The following is a 17364-nucleotide window of genomic DNA, read 5'->3' on the forward strand; positions in this document are numbered from 1 at the left end:
TCAAAGTCAAAGACATAACCCCAAATTCTTTTGGTAGTGTTGAACCTTGAAAAATTGTTATAAAAATCAACCAAATTATGTTCAAGTTATTGCATGAAAAAATCTCTAATAGAGATCACAGCTCCATACAATTAGACGACTTAATTTAATTTTTTTATTAGGAACTAATAAAATTGAAAGGGAGCTCACATCAATAGAAAGAAACAAATGATGAAAGTTTCACATTTTCGAGTTGTTGTGTGAACTGTGAATGATGGATCAAAGAAAGACAGGTGTATAAACCTGACAAGAACAAGGGCACTAAAATCTAGACGTGCAACAAGGGTACTAAAATCTAGACATGCAGAACGAAAATACCAACAAGATAAAAGAGCCTGCTTTTAAGCAATATCTACTGAATTCCTCATGGGATGTTCTGTAGGGCACTTACCAGTAAGAGGAATCTTTTTCATTAATATGTACCTTATCAGAAAAGAAAAAATGATCAAAGCAAATATTTTTATTGTTAATAATTAAAAAAAATCAGTCAATTTCACATTTTCCACCAACAGCTTCTAAAGCAGTCTTGAGAGTCTCTGCTTCATCCTTGGGCACATCTGCCTTCACTACTTGAGGCAATGATTCTACAAATTTCTTGGCCTGGAATATACAAAGAATGGTTAGCCAAATAAATGAACAGGGATTTTACAGTGTACTATGGTGAAGATGAAAAAACAAATTAATGATCATTAAAATTATGTACACTAATGAATGGATCTTTAAAATTAAAAAGTCACGATTTTTTGTGAAATTGACGCCAAAGTGACACGCCACTTCTTTCCAACTGCACAATTTAAAAAAAATTCTTTAATATACTAAACATTTGAAACATTTTTAGCATCTGCTTGACATCAACATGCAGATTCACATCTGTTGTCAGGGTAGGAAACTCAAATTCTAGCCAGTCCTGAATACATTTTTTCAATATATTTACTATATGGCTGTATAGATTTTTGCTAAAATTAGCCACCCCAGCCCTGCCATAAAATAGCCAGTATCGGGCTTGTGGGCAGGCTATTACTTCTAACTCTGCTGTTGTAGCAATAGGTGATTTCAACCATAGAAGATGAAAATAAGTCTGAACTTGGTCACTTTCAAAATAAGTGGTTATGAAAACTAGAGGCTCTAAAAAAGCAAGAATCCACTACCTGGAGAACTTGAAATCATTTGATCATTCAAACAAAAAGTTTACCATTTCAATAGGACCATATACTAACATCATACCTGCCATCCTATAAGCCACCTAAGCCATGAAGCCTATCAAGTTTAAAAACATAAGCACCAATAATTTCGGTGTAATTGATCTTTGAAAACTTGCTAATCAGAAGCTTAAATAGCTTTAAGTGGCCATCTTATTTAATCAAGCATAACAAACATTTTTATCATACATAAAATTTGTCTCTCTTGTTATTTCTGCAGTTTGGTCATCTTTGCCTTAGTACAGATTTAGGCCAAAATGTGTTTTCACATAGGTTTCAATGGCAAATTTGTGTGGCCATAGCCACATGAGCCATACAAAATAAGGATTATTTGTAGAGGGCATCAAGGTCATCAAACCTACAAAGGCACCTCTTGTTAATGAGTTGATCTTTGAAAATTGACCAATTAGAAGCTTAGATAGCCTCTGGCAGCCATTTTGTTAGATTAAATGGAACCAAGAGTGGAACTTTTCTAACATCATTTCCACTGAATGTGTTTAAGGGGTTTTCATATAGTTATTATCAAAATGTTAAAAGTTTACTGACAACAGACACAAGCCTTTGGTCAAGATGAGGTAAAAAATAATCACAGATCTGATCATTTTCATTCTTTCCTGATAAAAAGACACATTTTGCATCAACTTTTGACATGACAGCTTCATTTTACATTTTTTGGTGAAAAATGTCAATTTTCATAAAAATTGAAACTGAAAATTTGGGAAATCTTCATTTACAAAAAAAAAAGATGCCATGGATTCCACTAATATACTGTTGAATTTTCACTTTCTATCAGTTGTTATTTTAAGATAATTATATGCATATGAACATTCCAAAGAAAGTGGTGGGTTTCATGTTGCTGGATACAACATCATTTTATGAACTATGTCCTATTGGGCTTGTTGATGAAAATTCTACTTGCCAAAATTGAGATCTAGGTTGCTCTTTAATAAATGCATGTTAAAAAATGAAAACAATTAGGTTGTCCTCTGGGCAAGTATAATATAATTTTTACTTGACCGATTGATAGTTTCATTTGTCCCGGGTAATAGGACAATCTTTAACCTCATTCCCTGTGATGCCAAGTAAACATGTACTACATTAGTTCATACTGGCTTTCCCTCCTGTCATACATTGATGTACTTAGCTGTTCAATTCTATGCCATAGTAGAAGTTTTGTGTTCTATGCTAATAATATTTTTTTCCTTTTGAACTAAAAACCAATGTGTGATTTTTTTTTTAAAATTACAAATGACAATAGAAAGTAATTTTCCAGTAAATTGGTAATGACTAAATTTCCAAACAAGTTTATTATACATCACCTTCACTAGATTCATGTCTGGTATCAAAGTTTTCAGTTCTTTTATCAGTCCTATCTTTTTGCCTTCTCCGAATTCTACCAACTTTAAGGTAAATGCTGTTTTTTCTATCTTTGGTGCTTCATCTTCCTCCTCCTCCTGTCATCAAAAGTGAAGGAACACAAATTTTACTCTGTCACACATTAGACAGGTGTCAATTTAAATGTCTGTCTTTCAAAAGTAACCTATGTACAAATGTCCTGAGAAAAACTGAGAGCCAATAAAAAATACCATCATCATTGTCAGAAAGCCAGAGTTGATTATGCTTTATACCTTATGAGTTTCTAATGATTGAGCTTTGTATGAATAGTTTTGAATCCATGTCTTAAATTCAAGTACTGTAAATTCAGCAATTTTCACCATGTTTTTATTTAATGGGTAAAATGTGATGGTCCAACAATCGCAGGAATAAAAACTCACATTTTGAATGTCTACCTGGGTAAATGTGATGGCCAAACAATCGCATGAATAAAAACTCACATTTTGAATGTCTACCTGGGTTAATGTGAAGGCCCAACAATCGCATGAATAAAAACTTGGATTTTGAATGTCTACCTAGGTGCCCTTGATTTATTATGTATCTCCCCTGTTAGCAGGTTTCACAAACTTGATATAATTTTACAACGATGTCGAATACCTCTTAATGAGGGGATGTAAGACGCCATGTGACAATTTTCCGATTGGAAAAAATAAAATAGTTTTATAGTCTGATTAATAAACCAATTAATATACATAAAATACACTTAAATTTTTATGTTTCTTTCAATTGTACATGAAGCAGTTTTATGCCAAATTGAAAAATAACTCATATTTTGTTTTTAATCGTTTGATGTTAAATCTTGTTAAAGATGATGATAATAATTATCTGTAGATGTTTATTGCATCCAAATTCTGGTTGATTGACACTTCTCAACATCAAATAATAACTGCAAACACTTAATATCATAGCAGGGAATTGGGAAAATAAAATCATAGTTTTTCCCAGCAATCAAGAAAATAAATACACACGGAAATTTCTGATTTTACAGTAACTAATGTTAGTAGAATGATATATTTTTTTCAATAAAGGTAAACCACCTACAACTGATGTTACTAAATCAACATTATAGATAAACCACTTACAACTGGTGCAGCTACAGCCCCTGACATGCCCATTGCCATTACAGGTGCATCTTGTATTCGCAATGTTTTCTAAAAGGCAAAATACAAGTTCTCAAGATTAGCAATAATGATTACAGTAGTTCAACATACCATCACTGGACTTTGAAATAATATCTGATGAAAGTCTCTGAAAACAAAAACATTACCTTAAAAAAACCCAGGAAATGTTATTACATTTAGGATATATTTTGTAAGAGAAAAATTTTCTCCTGTAAAATTACGAAGTCAGATGTTTAATCAACAGAAATAGAATTTTTTTTATCATTTACTAACCCTCAGTAATTCATTAAGATCAGCAACTTCTGTCAATGACAGTTTACTAATGTCGTCTACTATGGCATGAAGTTTTGGAGTGAACACTTTATCTTGTCCCTCTACATTAGGTGCAGGTATGGTCTCTGTACTAAATTGACAAGAAAATGATAGGTGTCCACTTCTCTTTAATCTGTTAACTCTAAAATTTACAAGAATTCATTTCATTTTAAAAAGTTACATCAGGTAAATAAACAATATGTAGTGAAAAATTAAGAATAAAGATGTGTTATCTATGGGTACTGTTGTCTTGCTTTTTTTATAAACTTATATTTACTATCTGTTTAAGTCAACCACTGCATACTAAGGTATACACCCAGTAACTGCTCTACTGCATTTTATCCACCTCAGGAATTGGTTCACTTCATCCAATTACAATTTGTAATTTTGTTTAAACCTAATCTACAACTTTTCAATATGCCAAAAGTTAAATGTTTGTCTGCAAGTCTTATTGCAGAAAAGAAAGAAGGAAAAGTATATGATTGATTGTTGGGGTTTAACACCCGAGCAGCAATATTTCAGCTATATTCAGGTGATATAAAGAATACTCCAACAGCACTTTGTAGCAGGTCATAGAATGAAAAGCATTGATTTTTGTCTGCCAAAAAGTTATAATGTCAATATAATAAACATGCAAAGCTTGCTCTTACATGTAAAGACATCAAAGTTGATCATACTGACTCCTGAAAAATTTTCGTCACGGCAAAACACTACTTTGCTATCTATTGAATTTTAGAAATAGTTCAAAATGCCACCTAGACAAAACATTTCAAAGACCTCTGTGTCATTTGATTGGAACTCTTATGACATTCTAAAACTACAGGCTCTCGAAGAGCCTGAATCGCTCACCTGGCAAACCATACCTTATTAACTAAGTAAGTAATGGTAATGTAAGTTAAATAGAGTACTTATGCACAGTAAAATGTTGGAAATACCATCAAAGTGATTTTAGAACCTCTGACTATTTGTCCCGCAGGTCAAATTTATCCATAAACCCAATTTTGTCAAAATAACCTATAAAACTCCAAATTCAAACCCCTAAATTTGTGCCTTTACCTTTTGTGCTACAACTCTTTTGCGCCAGTTTACTTTGATTTTTGCAGTTAATTTATGCCAATAAATTAATGATCCTTTTGCCCAAGAATACAAGTAAATTTACATTTGTGCTACATTAGATGCGTGGTGTGGTTATTGTATGATATTCACCATTTTCTTTAAAATCTCTTTATAATTGGTTGTTCATCTTAAATTTTAAGTCAATCGAAATGACTGCATTAGAAAGTTACATCAGTAAACCAGTGAATAGGGCCTTCTTTTTTTAATCAGCTATGGAACATGTTAGCGACAGGCGGACAGACAAGCAATACTTTATCCATTATAAAATAGAAGAACTATTAAACAATATTCATTTAAGTTATCCAGTTGTTTCTTCTTTCTTTTTTGTTAATTTTAAAATCTAATGTTGAAAATTGAAAAACAAATACTTACAATCAAATTACAGTGAAAAAAAAAAGATAAATAATTATAATAAATAATTTATACTTGGTTTTTATTCTGGATACATTTTTAAATATATATGTATTTATACGTTTCTTTGAATTCATTTCTAATTCATTTTCTTTATTTTTTTTCATTATACTTCAGATTTTTACTTCTTTGATATTTAATTTCCTTATTTGTAATTGGCGCAAAAAGAAATCTTATTCTGGCCGAAAAGGACTACACAGGAAAATATTTTTTGGTGAAATTTAACTACGATTTTATATCCAAATGGCGCAAAAGGACGATGCCCATTTCTTAAATGAAAAGAGTCAAAAATATGACAAAAGGTGTTAATTGCTGTCTAAACAGGTAAAAGTACATTTTATGACAGGTATCATCTGATTATCAGTGCTCGCCTTTAGCTCGAAGCCCGGGGCTTGTTAAAATTAATTCGGACTAGCGAAATGATATATTTCTTGTTTCGGGCCAAGTGATACGTATACAGTCCTCTATCATTCGAGCTAGTTGTTGAGAATTTTGAAGGAAAGGACTGGATCAGGGTTATCGATGATGATTGACAATTAAAAAACAAATCCCAATTGGATCTGCCACTATTTTTATGAACAGCCAATAAGTTTTTAAAGATTTATTTCTACTCCAAAATTAATCTGACAAATACTATCAATTTAACAGGTCTAAAATTTGTAGAACCCCATATGTAAACATATTAAATTACCAAAAGTCCATTGTTTATTGTTTATACAAAATGAGTTACCTTTCCGCAGTCTTCAATTCTTTTTTCCTGTAATTTCAACAGTGCAGAATATTTCCCGAAAGTTTTGTTTGCAATAGTTAAAAGAAATACTATTCATCTTAACTAGTGATGATTTGGAAAGTTGGTAGCATCATTCTCCAATATTTGTTACATTTCCTCATATACCGAACCTCATGGTATTAATTTAGAGTTGCTCAAATGTCCATTAAATTATTATGCATCAATCTGTCACATAAACCAAAAACTGGGGTGTTTAGGCAAAAGAACTTGTCTGGACTAAACCCTTAAAGTTCAAAATTGATTACTGACTCAATTGACTCTAATGGAAAGAAGGAAAGATGTGCTCATTGTAATTTAAAATAGCAGAAATACATAGGGTATGTCTCATCACATGACTTCATGGTTTCATGAGAATGGGTCCTCATCTCCCATTCAAATGCATAAAGATTCGTCATTAACATAGCATTTAGTTCAATGTTAAAAACAAAATATCTTTTTGTGTAAAAATACTGATAAAAAATAACAAATATCTAGTTCTACAGGATAAAAATGTAAAGAAAGCATAAAATAGAAGATTTTGCATTGTGATGCAGCATTTCGATTTCCTGGAAGTAAACAATAAAATGTAGATTGGTCTTCTGATTTCAATACGCCCTACATCAGAAATCCTGGAATGGAAACTGAAACTAGAACAAGATCTACAAACCCTATTTGAATGTAAATGAAAGTTTCCTCATTTATAATTTGAATTAAAACTTCCAAACAACCAAACATTTATTAAGGTCTCACTAACCACTTCCAGGTCACAAGGCCATCCCCTTATGTAGTACCAAAAACACTCTGAACCTAGACCTATGCATTAAAAGTGCATTATCTGTGTATATTCTGATTAAAAGTAGTCAAAATAAAGCTGAGAATGTGTCTTTGAAAATCACATTTGTAATTTACTACAAAAGTGTATGACTCGTTAACATGTGTGAGTAATTTGCCTCGTAGCTGCGAAACATAGCTTTAACTATTTTTTTGTATTTTCTTAACGCTAGATCGCAAAATCAAAAAAAAAAAGATGAAGAGCTACAATTTCGCAGCTATTTGCCTCCATGCTGTCAGTTAACATATAAGGTAAAAATGTGGATTTTCAGAATTATTTATTCAAGTAAATTTTGAAAAGAATTTCTACAATCATTGTACCATTAGCATAATGATTTTAAAAGCCTTATTTTCCAAGCTTCGCAATGGTATGCAACTTTAAGATGTCATTTGTCATGGGAATTTACAATGAAATTTTGAAAATTATTTTTTTAACATGTAAAGTAAAGGAATCATTAGAAGTGATTAGTGACACCTAAAAATTTGCCCCCCCAAAAAAAAAATAATGACATAATTACTAGTTCCTTGCATAGATCTACTGTATATCTGGAATTAAATTTTAGTGTTGATATTAAGCCAAAAAATACATGTGTGTTTCAGGTACCCGGACGACCCTAATTTTCCAACGCAGACCTTAAACATTTTTATTGGAAAGATCAGCTGTCCGGTTTTGTCTATTATCAATTCAAACAAACATGGCAACCTCCAAGTCTAATCCATGGCCGGTTAGTTCTTTAACATAAAAACACCCATTTCATGTTTATCTTTCATGATTCATCTGATGTTAATATGATAGTTAATTGGAAAGAGTGAATAACCAAAATATTATCACAAGTGCCAAAGAACACCAAGATTTGAAGAGTGTGCAGAACTTGTTCCATGCACAAGTTAAATCCTCAGGCATTCTTGATACAAGTGATCATATTTTGTTTTTCACAATAACCAATTGATTATCCTATTTATTATACAGATTTTCTTCATAATTAAGCGATATTTTCAACATGAAGTTTAAATTCTGTGATTGGTGGATGGATACCAAAGCTATGACATTTTGGCAGGAGAAAGTCTGAGTATGAAATAACCAAATTTATTTCACAGTGTGTATTATCAAAAATTATTACACCAGAAACATTCAATAAACACTGCTACCTATTTAATAATTTCATTTGTTGTTCATAGTCAAAATTAGTCTGAATTTCCTCTGACCCTGCAACTCTCCTCTTTTTTATTTGGATATTGATATGTCGGGTTGGGGTCAGAACGATGTGCCATACAAAAAGTTTGAGATTTAGCGGTACCACAGAGTACCGCCCTTCAACCGCTTGTAACGACTTTCAAGTTGAAATTGTGCATGTCAAACCTACCTAGCTCGATTCTGGAATCATTTTCCTGTATGCCGATACCAAATTTGCTACAAAAATTACAAAAATTACATTTATTATTGAAGTTTCAATAATTTTCCACAAGAGACCCTGTTTTGTTGACATTTTGAACCGTAATAGAGAGTAGGCAGAGCTTGTTACTTTTGGAACGGAAGGGTAGTGGACACATAATTTTTCAGCGGAATTTTGAAATAATCTGTTAGATTCCGGTTTTAAAAATCGTTTCTGCTCCGTTCCGTTCCAAAGGTAACAAGCTCCGCCTACTCTTATTACGGTTAAAAATGTCAACAAAACAACGCCTCTCGTGGAAAATTATCGAAACTTCAATAATAAATGTAATTTTTGTAGCAAATTTGGTATCAGCATACAGGGAAATGATTCCGGAATCGAACTAGGTAGGTGTGATATGCACAATTTCAACTTGAAAATCGTTACAAGCAGTTGAAGGGTGGTACTCCGTGGTACCGCTAAATCTCCAACTTTTTGTACAGCACATCGTTCTGATCCAAACCCGACATATCAATATCCAAATAAGAAAGAGGAGGGTTGCAGGGTCAGAGGAAATTCGGACTAGGTCAAAATGTGACTTTAATTTGCATAAAACATCTTCTAAAATTTCCCAATCACATTAAATATGGTTTCAATAATCACAAGATTACAAATCATTCAGAAAAAATATGTATAGTTCTACTGGTTCCTTAAACTCTTCAATATGATAGTCATGATTTCTAGCTTGTCTTTAAACACCAAAGATAATTTGATTAGCTGTAATATCAAACACAACAAAACAACATGTGCATTTTACATGCATACATGGACATTTGTACCTTTCTTTATACTTTTTGCTCATTGTTGAAGACAATGAAGTTAATCTTTAAAATTTATATGATAAAACATAATCAAGCTGACAGATATTTTTTTATTCACTGAAATAGAACAACTCATCAATACACATGCCTCTACTACATCTGGAACTACAGATTCACACTAAAAAATCAAAATTAAATGAATTTAATACATTGGTGCATGAACAAGATGTTGCAAATAACAACTGTTATTGACTTGGCAATAAAACTGTTACTAAACATGAAAGAAATATAGTAAGTATCTGAGTATCTGACATCTTCAACAGAAATACGATTTTACAAATATAACTGTACGTTTAAAAAAATATATTTTTTCAGCAAGGTACAGTAAACACCCATACATGTTTTTGTCTTAGACCCAGCGTGTAGACTATAGACTATAGACAGTATACAAAATAATTTCTAGATCTGTGAGATGAAAACTTCACATTAAAGACTTGCATGAACGATCTTTTTTCAGGAAAATGTATCATATTTAGATAATAAACCTGTATTACATGTAGACAAGTATTTACCTGTGAATATTTCGTGAAAATTTCACACAAGTTGTGATCAACCTTCTCGATGCCATGATTCTTGTTTTTCTGGTTCAGAAATAATTATTTAAGTTGAAAAGTAACTTATTTGACAGGCAACCAGTAATAGAGTACCGGTAAAGTGCAAAACGAAGATAATTTGAAGTGGATAGAAACGAAACAAAGACTGTTTGAAAATTATTTATCGGGCACAGAGCGGAATCACGGATCGAACAAAATGAAAAACTTAATTTGCCTATGAGAGACGGAGCTATTTAAACTAAAAAAGACCATTTTATATTGGTTGTAATGCACCATGTACTTTTTTCTTTTCTTTAGTATTTCCTCCACCCACTGGAGCACGTATTAAAATTTAACGAGAATTGATAAGGCACAAAAATTCATACAAACAATTCTTCACAGCTGAATTTGCAAAATGTACTACCAAACCTCTTTTGAAACTTTTAACTTTCATAACCACGGCTGTCAAGAATGATCTTAAGTTTTACCAAGGTGCATGGCTCTTGTTACTCCTGTAGTGATTCTTCTTTTTTTTAAGTTCTCTAGTAAACCATCTAAGTTTAGGTGATTACTTACCGGTGCATACGTGGCCTATATACATGAAGTGTTAATTAAACTTATTTACATTGAAAAAAAATGTGCAAAGAACAGCAGTAGTAGATATTTGTGTGAAAGCTGTTCTCTGAAGATGTCTACTGAGGTAGAATGGGCAACTGCAATATGTAATAGGTTTCACTTATTAATAATAATATGGGAAGAATGAAAACCTGTGAGAATCTTTAGTAGTGTAGATATGTCTGAAGGCGAGAGATGTGTTTTCTGGTACTTGGGTCTCATGGAATTAAAATTGTACTGGGTGGAATAGCGACAAGTTGGTGCGTGTTCTGAATACATCATTACAAGGCGACAAATTAATGTGGATCCTAAAAAAATCGGAAGATCTTCTGGAAAACTTCGATGCTAGATTATTATCAGAATACAATAGCATAAAGACCTATGATTTTTTTTAAACGACCGCAAAAATTTTCGTCGTCGTCGTCTTTGCACACTTCGTTTCCGTGCGATAACTTTAGTTGTTGTTGACCAATTGTTCTAAAATTTAGCTTTTACTTACCACTAAAGAAGAGTTCCTATTTAATTTGAACTTTGTGGCCCCTATCGTTTCAGAAAAATGGGCCCAAAAGGGTAAAAATATGTTTTAGAATGTTTTTTTTTCTTAGTCTCATTATTCGTTTTTTTAATAGTGTTCCTTATATTTATTTAATGCTGGTAAGCAATGGTATGTGCAGATGTGTGTTTTGGACCGTTTTCAAGTAATAGGGGGTCAAAGTTGGGCAACGCAAAAAAAAATCAACTTTTTAAATTTTGAACCGATTAGGATTTTTTTTCATTGGATTCCTCGTAAAAATTTCCTACCTGTATTTACCAATCAGATTTCAGATACCTCTTACGGTTTTCGAGTTATAAGGAGTCAAGGGGCCACATCTGAAAAAATCGACTTTTTAGATTTGTCTGGATTTCAAATGTTAGCCTTTTTCAATTATATTTCACAAATCACATACGGTTTCTAGTTATAAGGGGTGATAGGGGCCACAACTAAAAAATTCAACTTATTTATTTTTGGTCTGATCTTGAAAATTTGTCATTTAATTTTAAATTTTGTGCAATATAGTGTCCAAACCATTTGATGTGTCCATAATAAATTGTAATTATTATATAGATAGCGGCACTCGTGATCATATTTTGGTTATTCCCTTTTTCCAAATAATTATCCTATTAGTCCTTATGTTTAAGTGTGCCAAAAACTAATGTCCACACTTGTCCCAACCGTTCAGGGTTCGACTGCTTCAAAATCATCTTCCAAATATACCAAATATTTATTCAAAATGCTGGATTTTTTTACTGACAACGTATTTTCCATTATATAAAATACAAAAAAATGCCATTTATATATATATATCGCAATAAAAAAAAATCATTGAATACAAGAAGTACTCCAAACCAAAACTATTGAGATAGGAAGGCAAATCCATAACAGAGGGTTCTACATATAGATGACGTATTATCTTTAATCAATAGAATTAATGGTAAAACAAAAACTCGTAACAAAACTACACTACAAACGCGATGACAACTCATTTCGCATTGTTAAGTTTCTTTCATTTGTGGCAACATATCTGTTTCTGTGTTTCTGTGTACGCGTTATTTTGGGTATTCGATGTCCTTTGACGCTTTGTTGCCTATCCTGGTTCCAGGAACTACGTTCCATGTATTAGCAACTAGCCATACAGTGTCACATATGTCATATATATTTGTATATGTGTACAGAGTACGCTGATGTCCCGCGATTTACGTTAATATTCACTTCGTTTGGTTTCGGTCAAATATTCGTTTTTATTTCGTTTCGCGCGGTACCCCACATTGTGACCGTTATTGTCTCCTTTACGGAAGAGTTTCACTAACGTGAGTCTGTCGTTTTCTTTATTTATTAACAGATTCTGGTTCAATTCGTGTTACTGTCGTTTTTTCATCTCTCGCTGCTTTGAAACCATGGGGCGGGTTTCACTTATAGCTTAGGTACGTGAGTGCAGCTGGATTTGGAAAATTACGTTTCAATTTTAATTTTTGTCAATTCTGCAGAGAGGACAGAATGTTCGAAAATGGAACTACATCTGGATTATTTTACCTTATTTACCTTGTCCCGAGGTCAGACATCTGGGCTTGAAGCCCCTAAGACCCTACTCAAGTTCATCTTTTGGGCTTCCTGTCTGTAAATTTTATGACGAGGTTATTCCAATGTTTATTGAGGTTGTTCTTTAAGGCGTTTACCGACAATATTTGGCAGATTGTTCCATATATCTACTATTCGTTGTGAGAAACTATTTCCTGATATTGATCCTTGAATACTTCTTGTATATTTTGAAGCTATGCCTTCTGTTTGTTGTTGGACTAATTGGAATTAAACTTTTGCTGTCGAGTTTTTCAATATTATTTATTATTCTATATGTTTCCAAAATATCTGATCTTAACCTGCGGTATTGAAGTGATGGCAAATCTAGATACTTAAGTCTCTTACTATAGCTCAAGTGTTGTATATTTTTTACTAATCTTGTTGCCCTTCTTTGGACGTTTTCAATTTTGATAGATTCTTTTTTTTATGAATGACTGACCAAACATTACTCCCGTACTCCAAATATGGACATACAGTACTGTTATAAAGGTTTAGAAACATTTCCTTGTCCATATATGTGAAACTTGTTTTAATCATCCTTATTCGCTGGTTTGCTTTCTTATTTGATGTGTTAATATGTTGCTGTTTTAAGTTTTTCGTCAACAATAATTCCCAGGTCTTTTTCTTCCTTGGACTTGGATATTACCTCACCTTCCATTGTGTACTCTATATTGGTTGGAGGGCCGAAGTGAAAGTGTTTACATTTTGTTGGGGTAAATTTTAATAGCCAGTCATTGGACCATTTCACAAGACTCAATATCTCTTGTAAGGTTTGACCTCCTTCAGCATTGTTGACTACTGCATACAGTTTGGTATCGTCTGCAAAGAGTTTTGCAATATTTATAACTTTGTCTGGTAGGTCATTTTGTTGCGAGAGTGAATAAACTGACACCTCCAAAGAATGAAGAGTTCGTATGTTCAATTTTATTGATCAAGATGACATCCCTGAAATATACATTTAACCATTTGTGGTTAATGCAAACTTTCGCATTGACAAACAGATCTGTAAAACAAAATATATACTTATAACATATGATCGACAGTTCACAATTACCGATAATTGACATTTAAATGAACACATCGATATTCATGTCATTGACTAAACTAGCGCAACTTGTAAATATAAACAAGAAATGATTGCTTAATGTTTGCACGAAAATGATAAGTGAAATAATAAAATAGAACCGTATTAGCATTTAATCTTATTCATACTTTCTCATACAAAAAAAAATACTCATATACGCACACTCATAAATCAATAAAATGTGAAATAAATTATTAAAGAAACAGAAATATTAATAAACTAACCTCAGTAAGTAGGAACATGCATTCCAAATGAATGAAAATGAAATAAAAAAAAAAAACGTACTTTTTTTTCCAAATAACTGAGATAACGAAAGAGCGTCTTTCATACACATCAACTAATAATCCAATTCCCGGGAAAATTTATAATAGAAAATCAAGAACCAATATAAAACAAGAGAACAGACAATGTGACAGAGATAGCCAATCAATGATAAATGAGCTGGATAAATGATATATTACCCAAATAGAAAAGAAAGAGTCCGAAAAGAAAAAGATTGTGAACTCAACATAATTGAGTCTATCACAGTTTATGTAGATGGAATACAGGATCGGTCCCAGAACACTTCCTTGTGGTATACCGCTAGTGACTTGTGACCATTCTGAGTGGCTTCCATTTAATACTTTTTGATTTTTGTTTTTTGTTTGATAAAAAAATTCTAATCCACCCCAATAGATTCCCAGTGATACCATAACTTTCTAACTTTCTTATGAGTCGTTTATGTGGCACTGTGTCGAATGTCTTTTGGAAATCCAAATAAATTGTATCAATTGCATGTGAGCTTTCTAGTTTTTCTGTCTATTCATCAAGCACCTCTATTAGTTGAGTAATACATGACCTGCCCTTACTGAAGCCATGTTGATGGTCAGTAAAGAGATTGTTACTCTCCATGTGTTCCATTAGTTCGTCTCTCACAAATTTTTCCATGGTTTTGCAGATAACAGAAGTCAAACTTACTGGACGGTAGTTTGATACTGTAGTTTTTGAGTTCTTTTGTGGATAGGAGACACATTGGCCATTCTCCAACTGGTAGGTATTTTCATAGTTTCTATTGACTTGACAAATATTCGATTGAGGGGTCCTGCCAGATTCCTAGCTGTCTTTCAATTTGTTTTCTTAGGAAAACTCGTAGTATTTTGAACAAAAATTCTTAGCTTAGCATCCGCCTCAACTTTCTTATCAATATTTATAACTGTAGTGAAATAAAATAATTATTATTAAACCGTTTTGTCGTGGTTTTTATGTGGCACTTTTGAGAACGATGTCTTGTATTATGGTTTGGCACTCACTTACATTTATTATTAATATAGTCACTCGTTTTTTGTTTCGTTTCAGAATACAAGAATGCCAAAAGCTGAAAAAAGTAAAGTTAGTCAGAGAGACAAACCCATTCATCCACTTAGCAGAAAAGCTCAAGTTTTGTCTAAATGTAGCGCAAGAGAGAAACGCCTAAATCAAAGTCATTCGAGCACTATAGCTAAGAACGACTCTGTTGCACAAAAAGTGATATGGTTTCAAAATGAAATAAATCAGGAAAACAAAACTTTCAACAAAAATGACTTGGTACTGTACACCTCAAAGTACTTGAGACGATTTGATGAAGAACTGGATCAAATTACAATTATAAAATCAATTGGCAATCGTAAAGGTCAACCACATATTTCTCGAGAGTCGGCTATTAGACTGAGTATGGATAAAGACCAACAACTACTGGAAACGTCCGGATTAGAAGTTCCTGATATAATCAATGCAATACATTTAGAACAGTTCCGAAATTGGGACGGAAATTTATTGACTGTTCAGAACATCAAGTTTCGGAAAATTTTCAAACGCGATTTGGAGAAATTGACCGTAGATGGTATGGAATAAACTTTTAAAAAGCGAATTTCTTTTTGTTGGGCTGTTAGTAGAGTAAGAAAGTGGTATTTGTTAAAAGTTAGGACATATGTTCAAATAATAGTCATGCTATCAAAATAAACATGAGCTTAAGTTCTTAAACCTACGTATAGACATACAGAACATAATATATGCATTCAGAAGCAGATATGATATTGAGAAAAAATATACACATACATTACCCTTTTAAGATATACAATGCAAACGTGTAACAAAAATACAAGAAGCGGGGCTAAGACAAAAGTTTGACAGCCAAGGCAAACTTGCATACTTATCACGGAGAATTGGGCACAAGATAAAAGACAAAAGCTTAAATAGATAGTGGAGATAACAAAGTAACAAACATAATCGTGGTAAAGTCGACCTGGTATTTTAAACTGCAAAAGCTAAATATTTATCAACCACGCGAAATAAGAGGTCTAGGATTTAAATCGTAGCAATATATGAAAGTATTCCAAAGCTTGGTTGCGTCATATCTAAAGGGATACGGATAAATTGAAAAACAGAACGAAACAAATCCAATAAACAAAACCTGTGAAACAAGAAAATGGGGAAAAACGGGAAAGAGAGTCAAACTTGGGTGTTTTTTGGCCCTTAAGTCATCTTTTTGTGGTTTTGAATCATTTTAGGCTCTAACCCTTCGCCTGAAAACCAAACTTCCTTTGGTTGGCGGATTGAGCAATGAAAGATTATTTCCTGAAATGATCAAATTGTTAAGAATATTGTGGACATCCATATGCCTTTACTAGAGTTATGAAATGTTTGCACTATAATTTCCATATATATTCAGATGGTGGTAATCTTCTTATCTGGTTCGGAATCTAGTTCTATCTACAACTACATTATTTTTGCAATCGGCCATATTTATCCACGAATAAAAAAAACCACATCAGTCACCCTGGTTAAGAAAAGGGGAAACGCTCTGGCCATGACCCACGTCAACACGGTGTAATAGTCGCTTGTAGGACATACTCTGTCCCATTTCTCGAAGGCAGAGCTGCGTCACCAATAACGGTGAGTTAACTGTCCCACTTGCACCGACAGTGATAACCCCAAAATGGTAGTCCAGGTTATCACTCGCATCGGTTTTGGTTCTAATTCGTCAGGAAGTCTGGAGATTTTTCAGAAATAATAACACAATATAGAAAAAGTCACAAAACCGAAAATCGATCCGAGCCTAGCCTTTCCTTTTATGGTGTGGTATTAGAGGTCCATTTACTTGTTGTCACGTTACTATTCGGTCATGATGATAATGCTTGTTTCCATTCCTATACGCTAAAAGCTACAACTCAAACAATCAACCCTGGCCTTCCTCCAAATAGATCCATATACATTAAGTTATTGCTGTTGTAGAACTAAAATTTAACTAACGCATTTTTTTTTTTGCGGTCGTATAAAAAAAGTGCTGGAAAGGTGACTCCTGGCTAAATTATTGTTCTTTGAAAGGTTGATAGATGTTTTTAACCACTATTCCATATTTAATAATCTAAAACTTTCGATTGATGCAGTGATCTTATGATCAGCTCTACAAACGATTCAACTTGATCAGGCATGAAAAAATTCGTATAGCGCAGTATACAAGGTTGTTGGTAAGGTGCTTTTAAGCGAAAATGTAACTTTTTATTTAAAAACAAACAAAACAACAGTTACCGTTATGTAGCACGAGTCTACTCCAG

General features: G+C 32.8%; 2 protein-coding genes across 4 annotated transcripts; one reads left to right on the forward strand and one right to left on the reverse strand.

Moving 5' to 3' along the window:
- Positions 1-484: 484 nt before the first annotated feature.
- Positions 485-10086, reverse strand: LOC148618451 (large ribosomal subunit protein bL12m-like). Its single transcript, XM_088577406.1, has 5 exons — positions 9957-10086; positions 4028-4208; positions 3716-3784; positions 2558-2692; positions 485-639 (listed from the first exon to the last, which is right to left on the reverse strand). Exons 1-5 carry the CDS (start codon positions 10010-10012, stop codon positions 523-525), a joined length of 558 nt encoding a protein of 185 aa, XP_088433532.1. The 5' UTR covers positions 10013-10086; the 3' UTR covers positions 485-522.
- Positions 10087-12393: 2307 nt separating this feature from the next.
- Positions 12394-15790, forward strand: LOC148618452 (translation machinery-associated protein 16-like). Of its 3 annotated transcripts, none has more exons than XM_088577407.1 (3): positions 12394-12440; positions 14730-14821; positions 15128-15790. In XM_088577407.1, exon 3 carries the CDS (start codon positions 15137-15139, stop codon positions 15659-15661), a length of 525 nt encoding a protein of 174 aa, XP_088433533.1. In that variant the 5' UTR covers positions 12394-12440; positions 14730-14821; positions 15128-15136; the 3' UTR covers positions 15662-15790. The 3 variants fall into 3 exon arrangements, with proteins under 3 accessions (XP_088433533.1, XP_088433536.1, XP_088433534.1); XM_088577408.1 differs by having other exon boundaries at positions 12418-12554; XM_088577410.1 differs by lacking the exon at positions 14730-14821 and having other exon boundaries at positions 12411-12440.
- Positions 15791-17364: the final 1574 nt, after the last annotated feature.

This window comes from Perna viridis, chromosome 4 (genome assembly GCF_037379345.1).
Source record: "Perna viridis isolate PV_CMFRI_1.1 ecotype Kerala chromosome 4, ASM3737934v1, whole genome shotgun sequence".
NCBI classification, from domain to species: domain Eukaryota; kingdom Metazoa; phylum Mollusca; class Bivalvia; order Mytilida; family Mytilidae; genus Perna; species Perna viridis.